Here is a 19846-nt window from a genome sequence, read left to right as displayed (position 1 = left end):
TACAGGCAAAAGCCACCATTCCTGGCCTAGCCCTTTCTTTTCTAAAATGCACATCAGCACATTCAAGATTGTGAGAATTTCTTCTCAGCAAAAAAAAAAAAAAAAAAAAAGTATTTAACTTTAATATAGCCTTTCTGTATTTTACGAAAGAACTTCTTTTTTAATGTCTCCTTCACTCATATTTCAACAAAGAAGTTTTCTAGGTGTACACTGGGAGACACTGATCAGATGGGACTTCGAGGATTTTTTTTATGAATGTTATTTCCTACCACCAAATTCTTAAAAGGAGTTGGATGATACAGTTTAAGAATATATTATTTGTCAAGCAACGAGGAATACAGATGTTCTGTGTGTATTGAAATCTAAAGGCACTTCTCTATTTTTTGAGGAGGTTGACATTTTCTTTTGAACCTTTAGGAACCTAGTCATGATATTCAACCTAATTTGAAAAGAATGCCACCACCCACTGTATAGAAGTACACTTAAAGAGAACCTAAGGGAGCAATATTTACTATTTATTGCATTAGTAACATGTAGCGTTACTGAGCGTATGGTTGTTGGGTACTTGACATATTTATACATTATCTTTAATCCTTGTACTAACTCTACTAGGTAAGTATTATTTTTCAGTGAGGAAACTAATGTTAGGTAGCCTGCCTTAGGATGTAAATAGAGCTGAGATGCTTTCCCAAAGAGAAATAGGATAGAATCCTTATTCCAAATCAATATTTTTACTTGCACCCCCAATCACTGCATGAAGAAGAAGGCCAAAGCAATGGGTAGAACCATATTTGCCGCCAGACAAACTGTGTGTTTGTTCCACCATAATGACAAATGACCATTTCAGCTTCAAAATTGTATGCATGCTATAGAACGGTTGGGTAGAAAAACTATTTCCATAAAGTGCCAGATGGTAAATATTTTGAGCTTTGTTGGCTATAAAATTATTCAGCTCTGTCACTGTAGTGCAGAAACAACCAGATATGGTAAGTAAACAAATGGGCATAGCTATGTTCCAATAAAACTTGATTTACAGAAACAGGCAATGGGCCAGATTTAGCCCACGGGCTATAGTTTGCTCACCCCTGCTCCAGTACTGCTCCAGTACATTAAGGCACTAATTTTAGCCTGAAAGGTTTGAAAGTAAGTGTTACTGGTCACCTATCACAATCATTTTTTTCAAAAAGCAACAGCTCAATAGGAAGCCCTCTGAACCAAAAAATATCATCTTCCTTTTCTTTCTCTACTCTCTTTTTTTTTTTTTTTTAAGAGACAGCATCTCACTCTGTTGCCCAGGCTGGAGTGCAGTAGTGCAATCATAGCTCACTGCAGTCTGAAACTCCTAGGCTCAAGTGATCTTCCCAAGTCAGCCTCCTGAGTAGCTGGGACTACAGGCGTGCACTGCCATGCTCAGCTAATTTTTTGTAGAGACGATCTCACCATATTGCCCAGGCTGGTCTCAAACTCCTGGCCTCAAGTGATCCTCCAGCTTCAGCCTCTCAAAGTGCTGGGGTTATAGGCATGAGCCCCCAGGCCTGGCCTGATAATTTTCCTTTATAGATTATTTGATATTATTTTATATCCAAATTTCACTTTCAACTGTGGCAAATCTGTTTCTTTCAAGTTAACCTTCCTGCTGAGCACAACGAGAAAATCTGGACAAAATATGAAAAATAGGTTAAAAGGTGCTCAAGAGCTCTCCAGGAAGAAAGGACTTGTAGGTCTAAGACCCTGTAGTTAAAGGGAGGCCAGAGACATGAACTCAATATTTCCCCTGGGGTCGGTTGCTGATTTGAGGGGAGGATGAAAATCTGTGTGGAGCTTCCAGTCATCTCATAAGCCTACTGAATATGTTCTGTGACCACAGTGGAATTAAGTTACAAATCAATAACAAAAAAGCTACTAGAAAATACCAAATGTTGGAAATATAAGCAATGTACTTCTAAAATAAACCACAGGTTAAGGAAGAAATGACAATGGAAACTAGAAAACTTATTTATTAAATAATAAAAATATCAAACTTGTGAGACGATACTGAGCTAAAGCCATGCTTAGAGAGAAATGTACATACAGCCTTAAATACATAGATGCAAAAAGAAGAAAGGCTTAAGATCAATTATCATCCCACATTTTGGGAGGCTGAGGTGGTTGGATCACCTGAGATCAGGAGTTCAAAGCCTGACCAACATTGTGAAACCCCATCTCTACTAAAAATACCAAAAAATAGCCAGATGTGGTGGCACATGCCTGTAATCCCAGCTTTCGGGAGGCTGAGCCAGGAGAATCACTTGAACCCGGGAGGTGGAGGTTGCAGTGAGCCAAGACCGCGCCACTGAACTCCAGCTCGGCGAGAGAGCTAGACTCCGTCTCGAAAAATAAAAAAATACAAAAAGATCAATTATCTAACGTTCATTTCAAGAAATTTGAAATCAGCAAAGTAAGCTGAAATAAAGAAGCAGTACAGATTAGATATTAGTGAAATTAAAAACTCAAACACACAGTACAGATCAACAAAGCTAAGAATTCTATTCTAGCTAAACTAATAAAATTAATTAAGCCTACCAAGACTTAGCAAGAAAAAGAAAAGGCATAAATTACCAATATGACAGATGAAAAAAAAATCTACAAATCCAAATATATTCAAAATACAATACGAAGATATTATGAATAACTTTATACATTTGAAAGTTTAGATGGAATGGATATTATATTTTGAAAATATTCCTACTTTTACAAAAAAGGAAAACTACTTACCAGAACTAACACAAGGAAAAATGTAAAATCTGAGTAGTTCTATATCTAGTAAAGAAATTGAATTTGTAATTTTAAACCATGCCACAAAGAAAAAATAATGCTCAGATAGCTTCATTAGTGAATTCTACCAAGTATTTAAGGAAAAAAATAGTACCATTCTTGTACACACTTTCAAAGCATTCCATATATTCCACAGTCCTGGCCAGCAAATCCCTCACTTCAAAACCCGACAAGATCCAATTCAGAAGGAAAGTAACAGGCCAATCTCATGAACACAGATATAAAAACTCCTAAACTAAATATTAGCAATCTGAATCCAACAATGTCCGAAAAGAATAAAACAACTTTACTATGTTGAATTTATTAAAGATATTCAAGGTTGATTTAACATTCAAAAATCACCATATTAACTGAACAAATATGATCATCTCAATAAATGCAGTAAAAACACTTGATAAAATTCAAAATCTATTTATAAAAAAAACCTCAGCAAATTAACAATAGAAACTTCCTTACTTTGATATAAGGATTATTAGCTACAAAAAACTACCTGTAGCAAACATCATACTTCAGAGTAAAATACAGAATTAGGAATGAGTCAAGGATACTTGCTGTCACCACTTTTATTCAACTTTGTCCTAGAGACCTTGTTCAGTGCAACAAGGCAAGCAAAAGAAATAAAAGCTACAGGAACTGGAAAAGGAGAAATAAGACTGTTGTTATTTACACACAACACAATTGTGTACATAAAAGTATCTTTTTAGAATCTACAGATAAAGGCTAGGCATGGTGGCTCACGCCTATAATGCCAGCACTTCGGGAGGCCAAGGTGGGAGGATTGCTTGGGCCCAGGAGTTTGAGACCAGCCTGGGCAACATTGTAAGACTTCTGTCTCCAAAAAATTTTAAAATTAGTCAGGTGTGGTAGCACACACCTATGGTCCCAGTTAGGAGGCTGGTGTGGAAGGATCATTTGATCCTCAGATGTTTGAGGTTGCAGTGAGCCATGATCGCACCACTGCACTCCAGCCTGGGCAATTGAATGAGACCCTGTCTCTAAAAAGAAAAAAAAAAAAAAAGATTAAAAAGAAAATCCACAGAGCAGGAGAATATATTTGTAATACATACAACCAACAAAGAAATCATATCCTTATTATACAAAGAATTCCCACAAATTCATAAGGAGGACAAGAACCGAACAAAAAATGGGCAAAAGACTTGAATCAACACTTCACAGAAGAGGATAACCCAATGGCCAATAAATATATGAAAAGACACAGGAAATAAAATGATACTAATGATACATCATTAGATGTAATGTTACATTATTACAATGATGCATCATTTATAATGATATATCATTAAAATGAAATAATAATATTCTACACCTACTTAGAGAAGCCAAACTTTAAAAGTCTGATAATATCAGATGTTGACCAGGATGTGGAGCAGGTACAACTCTTCAGACATTTCTAGTGGGAGTGGAATTTGTACAACCACATTGGAAAATTGGCAGTACCTACTAAAATTGAACTAAGCCTCCATATGACCTAGCAAAACATGCATTTCCATAGAAATGCCTACATATATTCACCAAAAAACATCCATAAATGCTCATAGCATTATTCATGAGAGCCCAAAACTGTAAATAATCTTAATATCCTTCATCAGCAAAATGAAGAATACATTGTGATACATTCATCCAGTGCAACACTATCCAGTAGTAACAGGAATGAATCTCATAAAATATTAAATAAAAGCCATATGCACAATACTACATACTACAGTACAGACTTTATGAAGTTCAAAAGCAGACAAAACTAATTCATGATATTATAACTTAATCTACAAGGATGAAGGATACTGACTCAAGTGAGCATAAATGGGTTTTGAGGGTGCTGGTCATGTTCTACTTTGGCTGGCTATATGTATGTTTTCATTTTCTGATGATTCAGCAAGCTTTACACTTTGTGTGTTATACTTCCAATAAAAAAAATTATTTAAAAAAACAATTCTATCTCAACCTAGATAGCAGCATCAGTTGCCTATTAAGGACAGTCTGAACCTGACCAGTCTGAAGGTAGAACTTTGCCATCAGCCTATAGGATAACGCCTGTGCTTCTGTTCATGGATAAGGTGTGTACAGCCATGTCCTCCAAATGTGGCATAAGATAGAGTTAAAAAAAAAAAAAAAGGAAACAAAGGAGATGCAAATTATGTCCCTGTTTCCTCTCGATACTACTTTATCTGTAACAAAAAACCCAAAAAGTATGTGATAACTACTAATACTAGTCATACAGTTTAGAAATTCATGTATTTTGAATACCAAATCTGCACAACTAAAGAAATTATTGCCTACCAAAGTGAGGCAAGACAGGTGTCATGTATACAGTTTAAAAGTTTTCATGTTATGTTTGGGTACTATTAGGGGATAGTATTGCACCTTGATTAATCTCTGAGTCAACACTAATTTATCATTGGTTTACCTTTGTAAAAAAAAAAAATATATATATATATATATATATATATATCTTACTACCAGGAGATATGAGAGGAAAAACAAAACATTACAGGGTGGTCGCTGGGTGTAGTAATCAAGCTTGTAATCCCAGCACTTTGGGAGGCCAAGGCAGGCAGATCACCGGAGGTCAGGAATTTGAGACCAGCCTGGCCAACATGGTAAAACCCCATCTCTACTAAAAATATAAAAATTAGCTGGGCTGGTGGCGCACACCTGTAATCCCAGCTACTCAGAGGCTGAGGCAGGAGAATCACTTGAACCCAGGAGGTGAGGTTGCAGTGAGCTGAGATCGCACCATTGCACTCCAGCCTGGGAGATAAGAGCGAGACTGCATCTCAAAAAAAAAAAAAAAGGCCAGGTGCAGTGGCTCACGCCTGTAATCCCATCACTTTGGGAGGTGGAGGCAGGCAGATCACTAGGTTAAGAGATCAAGACCATCCTGGCCAACATCGTGAAACCCCGTCTCTACTAAAAATACAAAAAATTAGCTGGGTATGGTGGTTTGTGCCTGTAGTCCCAGCTACATGGGAGGCTGAGGCAGGAGAATCGCTTGAACGCAGGAGGTGGAAGTTGCAGTGTGCCAATATCACGCCACTGCACTCCAGCCTTGGAGACAAAAGCGAGACTCCATCCAAAAAAAAAAAATTACAGGTAGGTAATAAAAACATGTTTATTCATTAATAAGTTTTCACTATATGAAAGATTCGTAAAGTCTTACATTTGCGTAATTACGTCTTTTATGCATTCTCTCTAGCTCTACATACAGTAACAGCAACTATTTATATAGCATCACATGAAAAAAGGTACGTAAACTGATTAATTCTTATTCTGGCTGAGATTGATAAGCATTTCATTAACAAGATTGTGCCTATGTTTTCTGGTGCTTAAATGAAGACCTGTTAAAATGTAAGATAATCCTTGCAAGCCATCCACTAGACACACAAATTATGGCTACATTTTTATTTTACTTTTTTAATTCTGAAAACCAAAGAGTTCGTGCAGAATTGAGAAGTGGGGATTTCCAGCATGAGGTGCACACTATCCATGTAGAAGAGTTTTCATATCAATCTATGATTCCTGAATAGGTATAATGTGCTCTTTTTTCCCCAGAGACAAATCAGAAAGTTCATTGTCAGCTGAATGGAAATGGAAAACATTTAGCTTTAATAAATATTAAAGCATCTATTGTTTAAAACATATTTTTATATTTGTTACACATAACCAAAATTTAATTGTATATGTGCTTATAACTCTGTGTGTGTGTGTGTGTGTGTGTGTGTGTGTGTGTGTGTGTGTGTGTGTTGAGACACAGTCTCGTTCTGTTGCCCAGGCTGGAGTGCAGTGGCACAATCTCGGCTCACTGCAACCTCCGCCTGCTGGGTGCAGGCAATTTTTGTGCCTCAGTCTTCCGAGTAGCTGGGATTACAGGCATGCACTACCACGTCTGGCTAATCTTTGTATTTTTAGTAGAGACGGGGTTGCACCATGTTGGCCAGGCTGGTCTCCAACTCCTGACCTCAAGTGATCCACCCACCTTGGCCTCCCAAGTGCTGGGGTCACAGGCGTGGGCCACCATACCTGGCCAAATGTTGTTTTTTAAAATCACAAACAACATTGAAACTAGTTTTTGCAAACAAGAACAATCACCTTAGCTATAATGTGTTTATTCTTCAGTGAATATAGAAAAACAGTATTTGAGATCAATGACTTCCATGTTTCTCATAATAATGCTCTGTGTATAGGAAAGATAACATCCTCAAGCCTATTGTATTGGATTTTATTATCAGATTGTATTAGACATTAATATTTATAAAATATTGGAATTATTTGAGCGATAGTTCTGTCGAGATATCTTTAAGAGTAATTTAATTTTAAGAAGTTTTACATTCTTAGTAGATTTCATGTGTTAGCATAGGGCATTCTGCTGTTCAAAAGCGCTTCCAAAATCAGCACACTCACCTCTGGGGCTTTCCAAGCAGAAGTTTCCAGTCCCCTACTCTTCTTAGAAAATAGAAGGGGGTCATGTTGGAAGCGCGCCAGGAGTAAGGCTTGGTATTTTTCATGAAGTGCCACAGTGAAAGTACCTTCTCCCACAAGTCAGTTCCTTTTAGCAAAATCATAATCTCATCTAGCTTTCCTAACCATGCTTCTTCCAGAAAACCTGTCTCCTCATTGAAGATGGCGACATGCTAGATTATTCAGTATTATTTTGTCTGTGCTTGTGACCTTTCCTGTACTTACCTCATTTAGAGTTTTAACATCTATTTACCAAGTTTACACAACTGCCAGTTAAAAATGCAAAAGTGCATTTTCCTCAATGTAAATAGTTTAGACACATCCAAAATAAAAGTGTGAGTTTCTCCTTTTCCTTCTGCCACTCACCTGATGTTAAAAATGTGGTGCTTAGTGAGGCAAGACTCCCACTCCCGAGTCAGAGAACCAGGATTGGAATCACAGCTCTGCCACTTATTGGCAAGTGACTCCAGGTAAGTTTTTATTTTCACTGTGCTTCAGTATCCTCATTTGTAAAATGGGAGTAATAATAGTATACTTCACATGTCTGTTGTGAGGATTAAGTCGATTTTTAAGTGTGAATATGCTCTTAGTGTTTCCTATTATCCTTCTAGAAACTTTCTTTGCTTATATAGATAAAATCATGTTTACGGTTCTTTACATACATGGGATGATATTGCTCTGTAACTTACTTCTTTTACTTAATAATCATGAACATCTTTCCAAAACTACATAATGTTCTTAAGTAGCTGCATTATATTCAAAACTGTGATGGGCAATAATACCTTCCACCATTTGTATATTAACAGATATTCACATTTTTTTCTTTTTCTTTTTGTGGTTTTTCAAAAATGCTATACTAAACATTCTTTTGTCTCTTTCTTTATGTATTGATATGTTTGATTCCCAGATACAGAATTGCTTCATCAAATGATATTTGCAATTTTTAATTTTTAAAATCAACACTGCCAGATCACTTTCTGAAAAGCACAAAAGCAACTGAGCAGTGCACCAATTAGGCTGTACAGTAGGGAATTTAAAAGTCAGCCAAGTAGTATGACTACAATAGCACAAAGGGAGGGAGGGAGAAAGTGGCAGAATTTTATCTGAAGGTAGACTGTGATAAATTATGGATGTGCATTGTAAACCCAGAGCTGCCACCAAAATAATAAAACAAGGATGCATATAAAATAAACTAACATGAAGAGAAAACAGAATCCTAAAAATGCTCAAACTGAAAGAAAGTAGGAAAAGAGGGGAAAAAAGGAACAAATAGAAAAATGGATGAAAAAAATAGAAAAATAGCACAATGGTAGACTTAAACGTCACCATATCTATAATCGCATTAAATGTGAACAATCTAAACACTCCAATCAAAAGGCAGAGATTGTCAAAATAGGTAAAAGGTGAAAAAAGCCAATTGTATGCTGTCACTTTAAATGATATAGATAAATTAAAAGTAAAAAGATAGAAAGAGATATATCATATAAATGCTATTCATAAGAAAGGTGAAATGGCTATATAATTAATATAAAAATGGACTTGAGAATTTGATTTTACCACCAATCAAGGAAGACACATAACAATGATAAAAGTCTCAATTCATCAGGAAGACATAATAATTCTAAATGTTTATACCTCTAAGTAGAGCTTCAAGAATATGAAAAAACTGACAGAAATAAAAGGAAAAATAGACAAATCCAGTTATTGTTGGAAATTTCCACACTTTTTCTCAGAACAAGTAACAGAAAATCAGTATAGGTATTTCAACCTATTTGACCTAATTGACACTCATAAAATTCTTTACTGACAACAGCAAAATACATAGCTTTTTCAAGTGCACATGGAATTTTGACCAAGATATACCATGTGCTGGGCTAAAAGTAAGGCAAGTGAATAGTTCTGGCAATCCAGGAATTCAAAACAGGTTATATTCTATTGGCATGGGACAAGTATCTTCATATAAACAGTTACCTTATGATATGGTTTGGCTCTGTCCCCACTCCAAATCTCATCTTGAATTCCCATGCGTTGTGGGAGGGACCTGGTGGGAGGTAATTGAATCATGGTTGCAGGTCTTTCCCTTGCTGTTCTTGTGAAGTGAGTAAGTATCATGAGATCTGACGGTTTTAAAAACCGGAGTTTCCTTGCACAAGCTCTCTCTTTGCCTGCTGCTATCCATGTAAGATGTGACTTGCTCCTCCTTGCCTTTCACCATGATTGTGAGGCCTCCCCAGCCACGTGGAACTGTAAGTCCATTAAACCTCTTTCTTTTGTAAATTGCCCAGTCTTGGGTATGTCTTTATCAGCAGCATGAAAACAGACTAATACACGATACAAAGGAGGAATTATACGTATGGATCCAACATCAACCTAGAATGTGAGGAAAAACACAATCCTAAGCAAGTAATGACAAAAGCAATAGGATGCTATGGAGATGGAGCAGGAACCCATCTTAGGAGCCTGTGGAGCACCCCTAAGCATGGAAATAAAGGAAAATCTTGAGTTCCTTCAAGGGAAATTCCAGGTACCTAGCTAGCTCTAAGAAGTAAATAAGCAACTTGATAAGCAAGAAGGTAATTGTAGCTTAAAACAATAACCAAGGAAGTTAGATTCCCTATAGAAACTAAAGATAACATGTTAACATATGTCCCTGAGTTGTTTCTGAGAAACCCAGACCCCCACCAAAACAGATCCACCCGCATGCAGACCTCAGACAAGGGGGAAATGAGGACTGAACCGACCACCATTCTTTCTCCTAAATTTTTTCCTGAAGGGCCAGGAGGAAGTCACACCCAGGAGCCAGAGCTAACATTCTTTTTTGCTGACCCCAAATATTTAACAAAGCTTCTCTTCCTTCACTGATGGCAAGTCAGAAAATCTTTGAATGTATAACCTATAAGCACCCTCACTTTAAAGATTTTCAAGATATCCCAGCTTGTTAGACCAAACCAATGTGCAACCTCCATGTATTATGATTTTCCCTGTAACTTCCGCTTTCTTGAAATTAACCCTGCGTTTAAAAATCCTTACTTGCAAGACAACCGAAGGTCAGGATTTAAGCATGAGCTGCCCCGTTCTCCTTGCTTGGCGCTCTGCCGATAAGCGCCCTCTTTTCTCTCACTGCAAACCTTGGTGCGGATGGCGTGGCCTTACTGCACCAGAACAACGGACCTCAGTCTTTAGGTAACACTGTGCGCCAGACATCTGGCCAGTCTATATCCGAAAAGGCCCCTGTGGTGATGGGGGCTGGGGGACGCCTCAAGGCTGGTGGAGCCTGGTGCCATTCTGGAATTTGGTGGGTGCAGGGCGGGTGAGGGGCGGAGGCAGAGGATCTGGAGGAGAATAAGAGATAGTGGATGCTGGCCCCAAAATTTTGAAGCAAAGAACAGCAGTATTTTACGAAGCTTGGCGGATGGTGTATTGTGCTGATGCCTTAACTGCAGTCGATGAAATCTCCAGGAAGGATCCTCCTCCCGTTCATTCTCGATGGTGGCGCATCCACTTTTGGAAGGCCGGGCCTGGAAGTGTGGGCGCACGGGGTCGGAGCAGGGCCACCCCAATGCCCCCATTCCTTCCCGGGAGGCGGGGCCCATAGGCCTGGGGTGCGGCAAGGCAGGAGCCAGTGCCGTGAAGGGCAACGCAGAGCCGGTCTCCCGCCAACCTGTGGGCAGCCGGAGCACCCTGGCCCGGGACGGGGACCGGACCAAGGAGGCACCGGGTGCGGCAAACACATCCGGGGACCCTCTCCCACCTGGGCCCCGCGTCCCACCGCGCGCCAAGGCAGCTCCGGCACCACCTGGCTGGCACGGCCCGGCCCGGCCGGAGGGGGGCGCAGGAGGGCGGCGCGGGGACAGGTGCGGGGCGGGGCACGGGGGCGGGACCACCCAGGCCTACAGCAGCCGCGCCCGCTGGGCCACAGAGGCCGCTGAGGCCGCGGCGCCCGCCAGCCTGCCCCGCGCCATGGCCCTGCGCGCCCGGCGGCGCCGCCCGCTGTCCGCGCTGCTGCTGCTCTGCGCGCTGCTCGCCCGGCTGCAGGTAAGGAGCGCCGGCGCCTGCCGGGCCCCGCGGCCCGACGCCTCCTCGGGACCCGGGAAGGGCCGGGACCGGCGGCATCCTGGATCCTCCGCATTCCGAGAGGAGCCAGAGTTTTGGGGAGCTGAGGCCATGGGATGCTGGGGAGGCGCTTCCAGAGTTGGACGGCGGAGGGCGGGAAAGGGCAAGTGGAGGGAAACTGGGGCGCAGAAGGAGCAGGTTGGCGGGACCCCAACACCCGAAACGGGCTCTTCCAAAAGCCCCTTTTAGTCGCAGCCTTTGATGCTGTCGTTTTCTCCAAACACTTCTTGAGCACCTACTAAGCGCCTGCGCCGGGCGGTGCTGCGGAATACAGCGGCGTGGGGACCGCACCCGCCGGAGATTACCGTTCCCGACACAATTCCTCCCAGGTGGCCGCCGTCCCATATTTCCACCTGGAAAGAGACCTGATTCCCTCCGTCCCTGAACTGCGGGCTTGCCTTGGCCTCCCCTGAGCCCCTTTGGGGACACCCCTGTCGGCTCGCCTGGAGTCTCCGCACGGCGGGGAGAGGCTGCGCGCGCGCGCTCGGAGGATGCTGGACTTGCCCCTCGCAGACCCGAGTAGCTTCCCGGTGCTCTGGGAACAGATTTCTCAGTACAGTTAGTAAGCTAATGCAGCCAGGCACGGACTTTCTGCCTCCCAGAGGAGGGCCGCAGAGGGAAGCACACCCAGCACAACAAACACTTTAAAAATCGTTGATACGAACTTGAAAGCTCTCACAGGGAAGGGCGAGTGGTGGTTTTCTTGGTTTCGGCAGGGTCAGATTTCCCCTCTGTTAACACTAGCTTAGGCTGCTGCCGTCCCTCCGCAGCCGTGCGCGGAACCCGGAGAGGAGTGGGGACGGGCGCGTGGAGAACCGTGTTTGGGTGAGAAGAGAGGGGGAAAGCCTTGACAGAAATAATGGGGGCACAGTGAAGGCTGAAGCAAAAGATTCTAAGGAAGATTCAGTCTCGATTGTATGGGTCTCTCAGTATGGTTGAGGGAAACGGAGGCGGAAAAATCTAAAGGATTTTTTCATTTTAAGCACTTCAGGTGTTGTTTAATTAAGTGTTCAACAGGTTAAACGGGGTGCTACCTTATTTGAACCAAAGGACCAGGGTTTCAGCGAACAGCTAGCCACGTAAGAAAAACCTGCCTGACCACGCGGTTGCAAAGTTATCTCTCACTGCTGTTGCAAAATGACATACATTCATATGTGCATAAAAGGCGTTCCGTTCTAATATGAACAACAAATGCTGTCAAAATAAGTTTATTTTTCAGGGAGACCTTTCAACAAGTACTGTTTCCTCTCTTTTTCCCTTTAAAACCCCTTTCATTATGCATGTTTAGAAATGTATCTAAACTTTTGCATTGGTCAGTTCCAATTCTAGGGGAGCGAACCTTCTAGGAACCTTATGAATTCCTTGGCTGGGCTACGAATTCAATTGACATAAGACAGATTAACAGGAGAAAAACTGTGCTTAATTACATACATAGGCTCAGGACTCCCACAAAATAAGAGATTTGAGGAATGGTCAGATGATTGAAGCTCATTATAGCATCCATAGGGGCTTCTGCAGGGTGCTGCAAAACAGGTTTGGGGAGGGTTTGGGGAGGAAGTATACGGTGAGTAAAGGACATCTTGTCAGGCACATGGAAGATTCTCAGGCAATAAAAATGGTCTCTGACCAGTCCCTTGGGAGAATAGGTGAGAGTCTGTGTGGGCTGGTTTCAGCCTCCGCTCTCCTCTCCTGTAATCTGAGTTAATTTTCTCTGGGTGAGAATCTTCTTTGGGTGAGAAGATTCCCACGGCGGAGTTTCGAGACATTTGAGTTCGTTTTGGAGGATCTTTGTTTGACCAGAGTTCAGAGAAACCTCTGCCTGTGGCCACTACCATCTGCCCGCAGTTCAAAATAATCAGCACACCATAGTGGCATATTTTGGGGTGGCATTTCCTGAACTCCTTCACAATCAAGTGACATTGGAATGCTTTTCTGCTTATTTTACTTGGTGCTCAACCTTCCCAGTAGAAATGCATTTTCTTTCAAAGATGAGACTAGATGCAGCCTTAAAATAGTATTTCCTAGAGATACTGTGGTTATCTAGGAAAAAGCACTCTCTGTATTCAATGACTGCTTCGTTGACCAGCCTATTCTATTAGCTCAAAATTTAAGAATGACATTGACAGTTCATTGAGGATGTTAATGATCAAACACCAGGCAAAGCTGCAGGAACTGCTTAGTGGGGAAATTGGTTTTGCAAAATAGTTGGCAGAAATGGCTTCCAGAAAATGCCTTATCTGTAGGGATTGTATTTAGTTTCATTTATATTATATTAAATAGGTTCAGACTTACCTGAAAGGCTACAAGTTTTGCTCTTTAAAACATTTATATGATTATATCTCTGCTTGCTTGTATTTGTGAGGGAATTCGTTTTCAGATAGAATAAAACTATTTGCCTACAGATAAAAACATTTTGAATTTTTGTGTAGCTACTCCTGCTGTTTATTCCAAGCAACAAAATATAGATGTACATTGTTTTCATTAAGGTAATGGATTGTACACGGTCATGTTTATCTGGGGTTATAAGATGCAAGAGCAGGTGTGTGCATATGCAGGGCAACAGACATTGGTGGTGTCAAACACTGTGCTAATGAGGAACAAGGGGAAGGCGCATGGGTCACAGTCTAGTGGAAAGCGCCAGATGGGAAAAGCTGTGATGATAAGGGGGCAGCATATAAGAAAAGTACAGAGGGTGGCAGAGGGAAGGAGAGAGGGAAGGAGGGAGGAAGGACCGCTGGAGGAATCCCTAAGGACTTCGGGATGAAGAGGTTTCTCAAGTGGTCTTGGAAAGATGTGTGGGAAACCAGAGGTCAGCGAAGAAATGATTCTAGGAGGTGGGAAGAAAGCTCCCTATGTTGGGAGGATGGTGTGAGTGGTTTAGACCTAAAAGAATCTTTACAGGAGGGAAAAAAAAAAAACCATATATTTTTACGACCTTACAGATAGCACAAATCACCTACTTCAGGAAACCCCCACCAAACAAATTGGGCATTGAACTTTTATAGTTTTTAGATAACTCTTGGATGGCCCTTACTGAGGTGGTAAAGTCGACTAATCAGATACAGGCCACAGGGCCCTAGAGCGCCCATGGGGAGACCCCTCCGAAGAAATCCCCCAGGGTGCGGCTCTGGGTCGTAGGGTGGGTGGGTGCTCTGTGTCACCGTTCCTCCTGCCCCCATCCCATCTGAGAGGGGAGACATGGATATGAGCAGTAATGCCTTGTTTGGAGAGCACAGACACAGATCTGTGGGCTTGCAGTTCATTTTGCTGATAAATATTTCAAATGCCTCCCCTGTTATTTCCTTTCTACCACTTCCCCCTAAAATGGCAAACCTGTAATAAGAACATACTCTGTGTGTTGATAAGGAAATAGCTTGCTTTTTCAGTTATCTACCAGAACTTCTTACACCAGGAAAACTGAAACAATAAAAATGTGCCTTTGGAAGTCAATAAATCAGTGTTTTATGAGGACATGAAAAGGGGAGTTCCAAACCAGGGCCTCCTCTGCAAAGAGTGTTGTTTTAAGAAGGGGTAGTATGGACTCCATCTGCCATGTCAGTATTAAAATTTCCCCCATTGTATTTTCCTATTTTTGAAGTTCATGGAAAAAAAAAAAGTGTTTTTCCCACATGCTGCATCCAGTGGTCTCTAGGAATGTTGTCTAGGCCATTTTTTGGTTTGTTTTTTGGTTTTTTGGCTGATGTGAGTCTGCAGCCCATCCTGATGGTGCGCAGCTGTCCGGGTGTTCACTCCCCGGGGCATCTGCTCCCTGGCCAGGTGGCCCGTGGCCTGTCTGCTGTCTGCTCACAGCGTCCTGGCCTTAGTCCGCAGGGAAGCACACCTGCCTCTGAGCACACGGGCTGCTGACTCCAGCTAAGTGCACCCCAGGACTGGCGTGGGTAGGAGTCTGCCCAGCAGGTGATTTTTCCTCTGAGCACCCTTTCATTCTCTACCCAGATTGTGGGAAGGCCTTTCTGTGTATTTCCCTCTTGTTGCAGTGTGTGGGCTTCCTATGGTGTCCACTGCTGGAAACACAGTTTAAGTTCAGCTCACCCTTTCTGCCCCAAAACACGTAGCATGAAAGAACCAAGAAGGAGCCGTGGGTTTCGGCAAAATGGCCTTGATCCCTCTGAAGTTCTTAGTGAACTTTTGAGGTTTAAAACTGAGTGGGCGTGGAGCAAGATTACGCACAGCCCCATATCTCTGTCCTGATTCTGAGAGACGCTCTATTTCCTGCCAGTGAGACTGACCTGGCAGCGCTCCCCGGGCAGGCTGCCTGTCTGCCTCGGTCACCAGAAGCTCCTTGTCAGAGGGCTGACTGGTGCTGCTGTTCTCACTGCGTCGCGTTCCAGTCACAGTGCGCTCTCACACCAAGAAGCCCAGAGCAGCCCCAGGCAGCAGTGGGAAGTACATTCTTTAGGGCCGTGTGATGATAACTTTATATGTGTATTCGTTTTGTGAGCCACCCTCGGCTTTCAGCCTTTGAGTGCTTTGGGTCACCGCATGCAGGCCACAGCATTCAATAATGAGAAAATAAACCTGAATTTGTGTTCAACGCGTTCAGTGACTGCAACAAATGGAGTGCCCACAACCGTAGCACACTCTGCAATGGGCTAAGCAAACAAGAGACCAAGGGCCGCGGCCCCTGTCTTCAGGAGATTTGCAGTCCAGGCGTGTGCGGACCACTAACAGACAGCAGGATCCGGTGTTCTGGGGAGGGTTTTCAACTTGTGGGCACACAGGACAGAGGGCCTTCACCTGCAAGCATCAGAGGACTTCCCATCCTTCCTGCGTGGTCACATGCGTCTAAAGCACTGCAGACGGCATGAGAGAGCGGCACTTAGGCTGGGGGTTCCAGAATGACAGTGCTTTGTCTGGCGGGGGGAACGGCAGGGATTCGTATCAGAGTGGAGTGTTTGCAGGGAACTGAAGGAAGGACAGGACCTCTGGACTCAGGGGTGTGAGGAGAGAGGAAGGCAAAAGCCAGCACTCAAAGCCTTGAGGTACAAGTAAATAGTTCAGATTTAATCTTGAGCTGTGAACGGGAGAGGACCATGACCAGTTTTGTGTGTTAGGGGAAGAGTGTCTGGGTGGGCCCGGGGGCCAGTAAGGAGCTCACTGCCTTGGTTTGGGAAAGGGCCTGAATCAGGTCAGGGCAGTGGTGAGAGAAGAAGCAGCTGATCCAGGGGCGATTTCAGAGCCAGTGGGGCTGTGCAGGGGCCGAAGGCGCAGGGGCAAAGGACAGATGTGGCTGGTTATTAGAAAAAAAAGACATGACAGGCTGGTCTGAGTGCAGCAGTGTTTACAACTAATTGATCACAACCAGTTAACAGATTTCTTTGCTCCTCCTCCACTCCCACTGCTTCACTTAACTAGTAAAAAAATAAAATAAGGCCAGGTGTGGTGGCTCACGCCTGTAATCCCAGCACTTTGGGAGGCCAAGGTGGCGGATCATGAGGTCAGGAGTTTGAGACCAGCCCGACCAACATGGTGAAACCCTGTCTCTACTAAAAATAAAAATATTAGCCCGGCGCGCCTGTAATCCAAGCTGCTCAGGAGGCTGAGGCAGGAGAATCACTTGTACCCAGGAGGCGGAGGTTACAGTGAGCCGAGATGGCGCCACTGCAAGCCAGCCTGGGTGACAGAGCGAGACTCCATCTCAAAATAAATAAATAAACAATAAAAAAGACATGGCAGATGTCAGGACAAAATAGCTGGCTGTTTGGATTATATTTTTCACTTTGTTAAGGAAATTACTGTCTTAGTCCAAATCAAAATGTTGTTCTGGTTCAAGTGAAGAAGTGGTGGTGTTTTTCCCAAACCAAAAAGAAGGATTATGTTTAGGCTCTTGAATCCCACCTTTTTTGGGTTCTCTTATTGGGAGGCAGAGACAAAGTTCCTTAGACCCTGTAGAGGCAAACATGCTAAAAGCCCCGTGGCATTGTGCGCTCCAGGAAACTTGCAGGCTCTGGAATCTAGAGAGCCATTTCCAGACCTAGAGATGTCTTAGAATGAGAAGTTCAGCGTAGAGACAGAGCTCTTAACACACACTGAAGAGAGATAAACAGCCAGTGATCCCCAGAGAGTCACATCAGAGCAAAGGCAGGTGCGACCTGACCTGTGGTCTTCCCACACTGGCCTCAAATATGTCACCTAACCCCAAAAGAATCAGTGTTTATGTTGGACCCATAGCTGTGCAAAAACTGCTTGCATGATACACATTTTCCTGGCACACTGCCGCTGCCTAAGATGAGTGTTTCCCTTCCTCTGTGTCCAGTGCCTCTTAGACTTCCCCACACCCCCAAAAAAATCCTAACCCAGCAGGTGACACAGAGGCCCCGTCTGGCACCAGCAGAGGGACAGAGCTGCCAGATTTCCAAGTGTCAGGAAGACCTGACTGCAAAAACCACCCTTTTAGTTCATCAAAGTAATAATAACTTACTGCATTTCCTGTTAAGAGTGTTGAGAGTACAAGAGCCACTTCCTCAAGCTATCAGAAATTTGAAGACTTTCCGTGAAAAATGAGGAAGAAAAACTCTGTTTAGCTCTTGGTGAATGTGACGGCTGAGCTGGGCAATGGGGAAAGGTGGTGCGGCATTGCCAGAAATCCTACTGGCACCACTGTGTTGGCTGGTTTGCGGTTCTCATCACATCCCACAGATGGGAAATAAACCGCCTCCCTAAAGTATTGACTTTTTAAAAATATGTATTACTTACCTAATGTAGTTAGCACCTAACTTAATAGTGTATCACGTATTTGCCAGCACAAACAGCTGGCAAATTCATAGCCAGTAAAAGAGACTTTTAAAGGCCCCTATCTTCTCTCAACTTCATAGTCGGATATACAAGCAGGATCACATCTAACACTTTCATAGTAACTGAGAATCGATTCCATTTTTAAAGCTTAGTAGAGATTATTCACTTCCCCCCTTGCTAACCCGTTTCCTTGCTGAATAATTCCTAATGTCAGGAACTTCCCTCTAGCAGACCTAAATCTAACATGTCACAATTTGACCCCATTTCCTCAAATTTGTTCTTTAATGGGGTAAAGACCGGTTGGTCAATGTCTTCTTTATTTTAATATTTCTATTGTTGAAGATTGTTAGCCCACAACTTCCCCTTCCCCAGGGTTTTCATTATAGTTCCTTTAACCTCTTTGTAAGCTTTTTTTTTTTTCTTTTCAATTCAACGATACTGTTTTGGATTTACTGGCAAAGCCAACAACCCCAAACCAAACAAAAACCCAGCAGGTATTTTGGGAATATCAGACTTAGGACGTTGCTGCCTCTGACCTCAGAGAGCCTGAGATCTGAAGGGGAAGGTCGGATGTCCCATGTCCCATTGTTCGTTCCCACGTAGCCCCACAGGAGGAGCATGTGAGATGCCTCTAGGACGCAGGCATGGGAAGGATGAGTTCCGAGTGGAGAATCAGGCAGAGGGTGTTCGATCTGGTCCTGGAAGGATGGGTGTGATTCTGAGAGGAAAAGAGAGCTGGAGGGAGAAGGGCAGAGGTGGTGACAGGCATGAGAAAATCATATCCCGCCCCAATGTATGGAGCCCAGGGCCGATGACAGGGACCAGGGAAGGATAAAGCCAGCTGGGAAAGTCATGGGGGTCTGGGTCACAAAGGACTTGTGAATAAGCCTCCAGAACTGGGACTCTGCCCTGAAGCCAGGAGTTCTCCAACTGTAGTGTCTGGGCCCAGCATCAGTCTCACCTGGGAACTTGTTAGAAATGCACATTCTTAAGCCCCCCACCTACTGAATCAGAAACTCTGGGGGTGGAGGGCCAGCAGTGTGTGGCTTCACAACCTCTTAGCTGATTCTGACACATGCTCAAGTTTGAGAACAGCTGCTAGAGACCCCGGGATTCCATGAAAAGGTTTGCACTCAGCTCTGACAATATTAGAAAATTAATGTATTACAAGTACCAGCCATTTGTTGAACCCCTCCTGTATGCCAGGCATGTGCTTCACATGGATTATGTCTAATGCTTATTCCACCTTGCTAGTAAGTTGAGAAAACTGAGGCACAGAGAGGCTGATTAACTTGCCTGAGTTTGCACAGCTAGTGAGTGGCACAGCTGGAGCTCCTATCAGGCAGTGCTCCAGTGACTGGTCTTAACTCCTCAGGTAAACTGCTTGTATAGTCAACTCTATGATGGGGTAGGGAGTAGAGAAAGGGACCTTCCAGAATGCTGGGACAGAAAGCTTTTTGGTATTTGGGGAGACCTTTGCAAATGCGTGCCCAGTCTGCATTTGTGGAGGTCTGTCTTGTCTGCTCAAGTAGGTACTCACTAAGGGCTTTCTAGAACTATTTCTTTCTTTTTTTTTTTTTTTAAGAAGGAGTCTTGCTCTGTTGCCCAGGCTGGAATGCAGTGGTGCCATCTTGGCTCACTGCAACCTCCACCTCCCACATTCAAGCAATTCTCCCTGCCTCAGCCT

The 19846-nt window shown here is 43.2% G+C and overlaps 1 protein-coding gene across 4 annotated transcripts in view; it reads left to right on the top strand.

Annotated features, from left to right (window-relative positions):
* Positions 1 to 10761: 10761 nt before the first annotated feature.
* TNFRSF11A (TNF receptor superfamily member 11a) overlaps positions 10762 to 19846 on the top strand; it is a 63706-nt gene continuing 54621 nt past the window's right edge. For all 4 annotated transcript variants that reach the window (XM_077975108.1, XM_028837803.2, XM_077975107.1 and 1 more), the window contains exon 1: positions 10762 to 11325. In XM_077975108.1, coding sequence (XP_077831234.1) covers positions 10777 to 11325 — 549 coding nt within the window. In that variant the 5' untranslated portion in view covers positions 10762 to 10776. The remainder of the gene's footprint in view (positions 11326 to 19846) is intronic.

The sequence above is a fragment of the Macaca mulatta genome, chromosome 18, assembly GCF_049350105.2.
Source record: "Macaca mulatta isolate MMU2019108-1 chromosome 18, T2T-MMU8v2.0, whole genome shotgun sequence".
Lineage (NCBI taxonomy): Eukaryota > Metazoa > Chordata > Mammalia > Primates > Cercopithecidae > Macaca > Macaca mulatta.
Note: the sequence above shows the minus strand (reverse complement) of the source record. Positions and strands in the feature narration are given on the sequence as shown.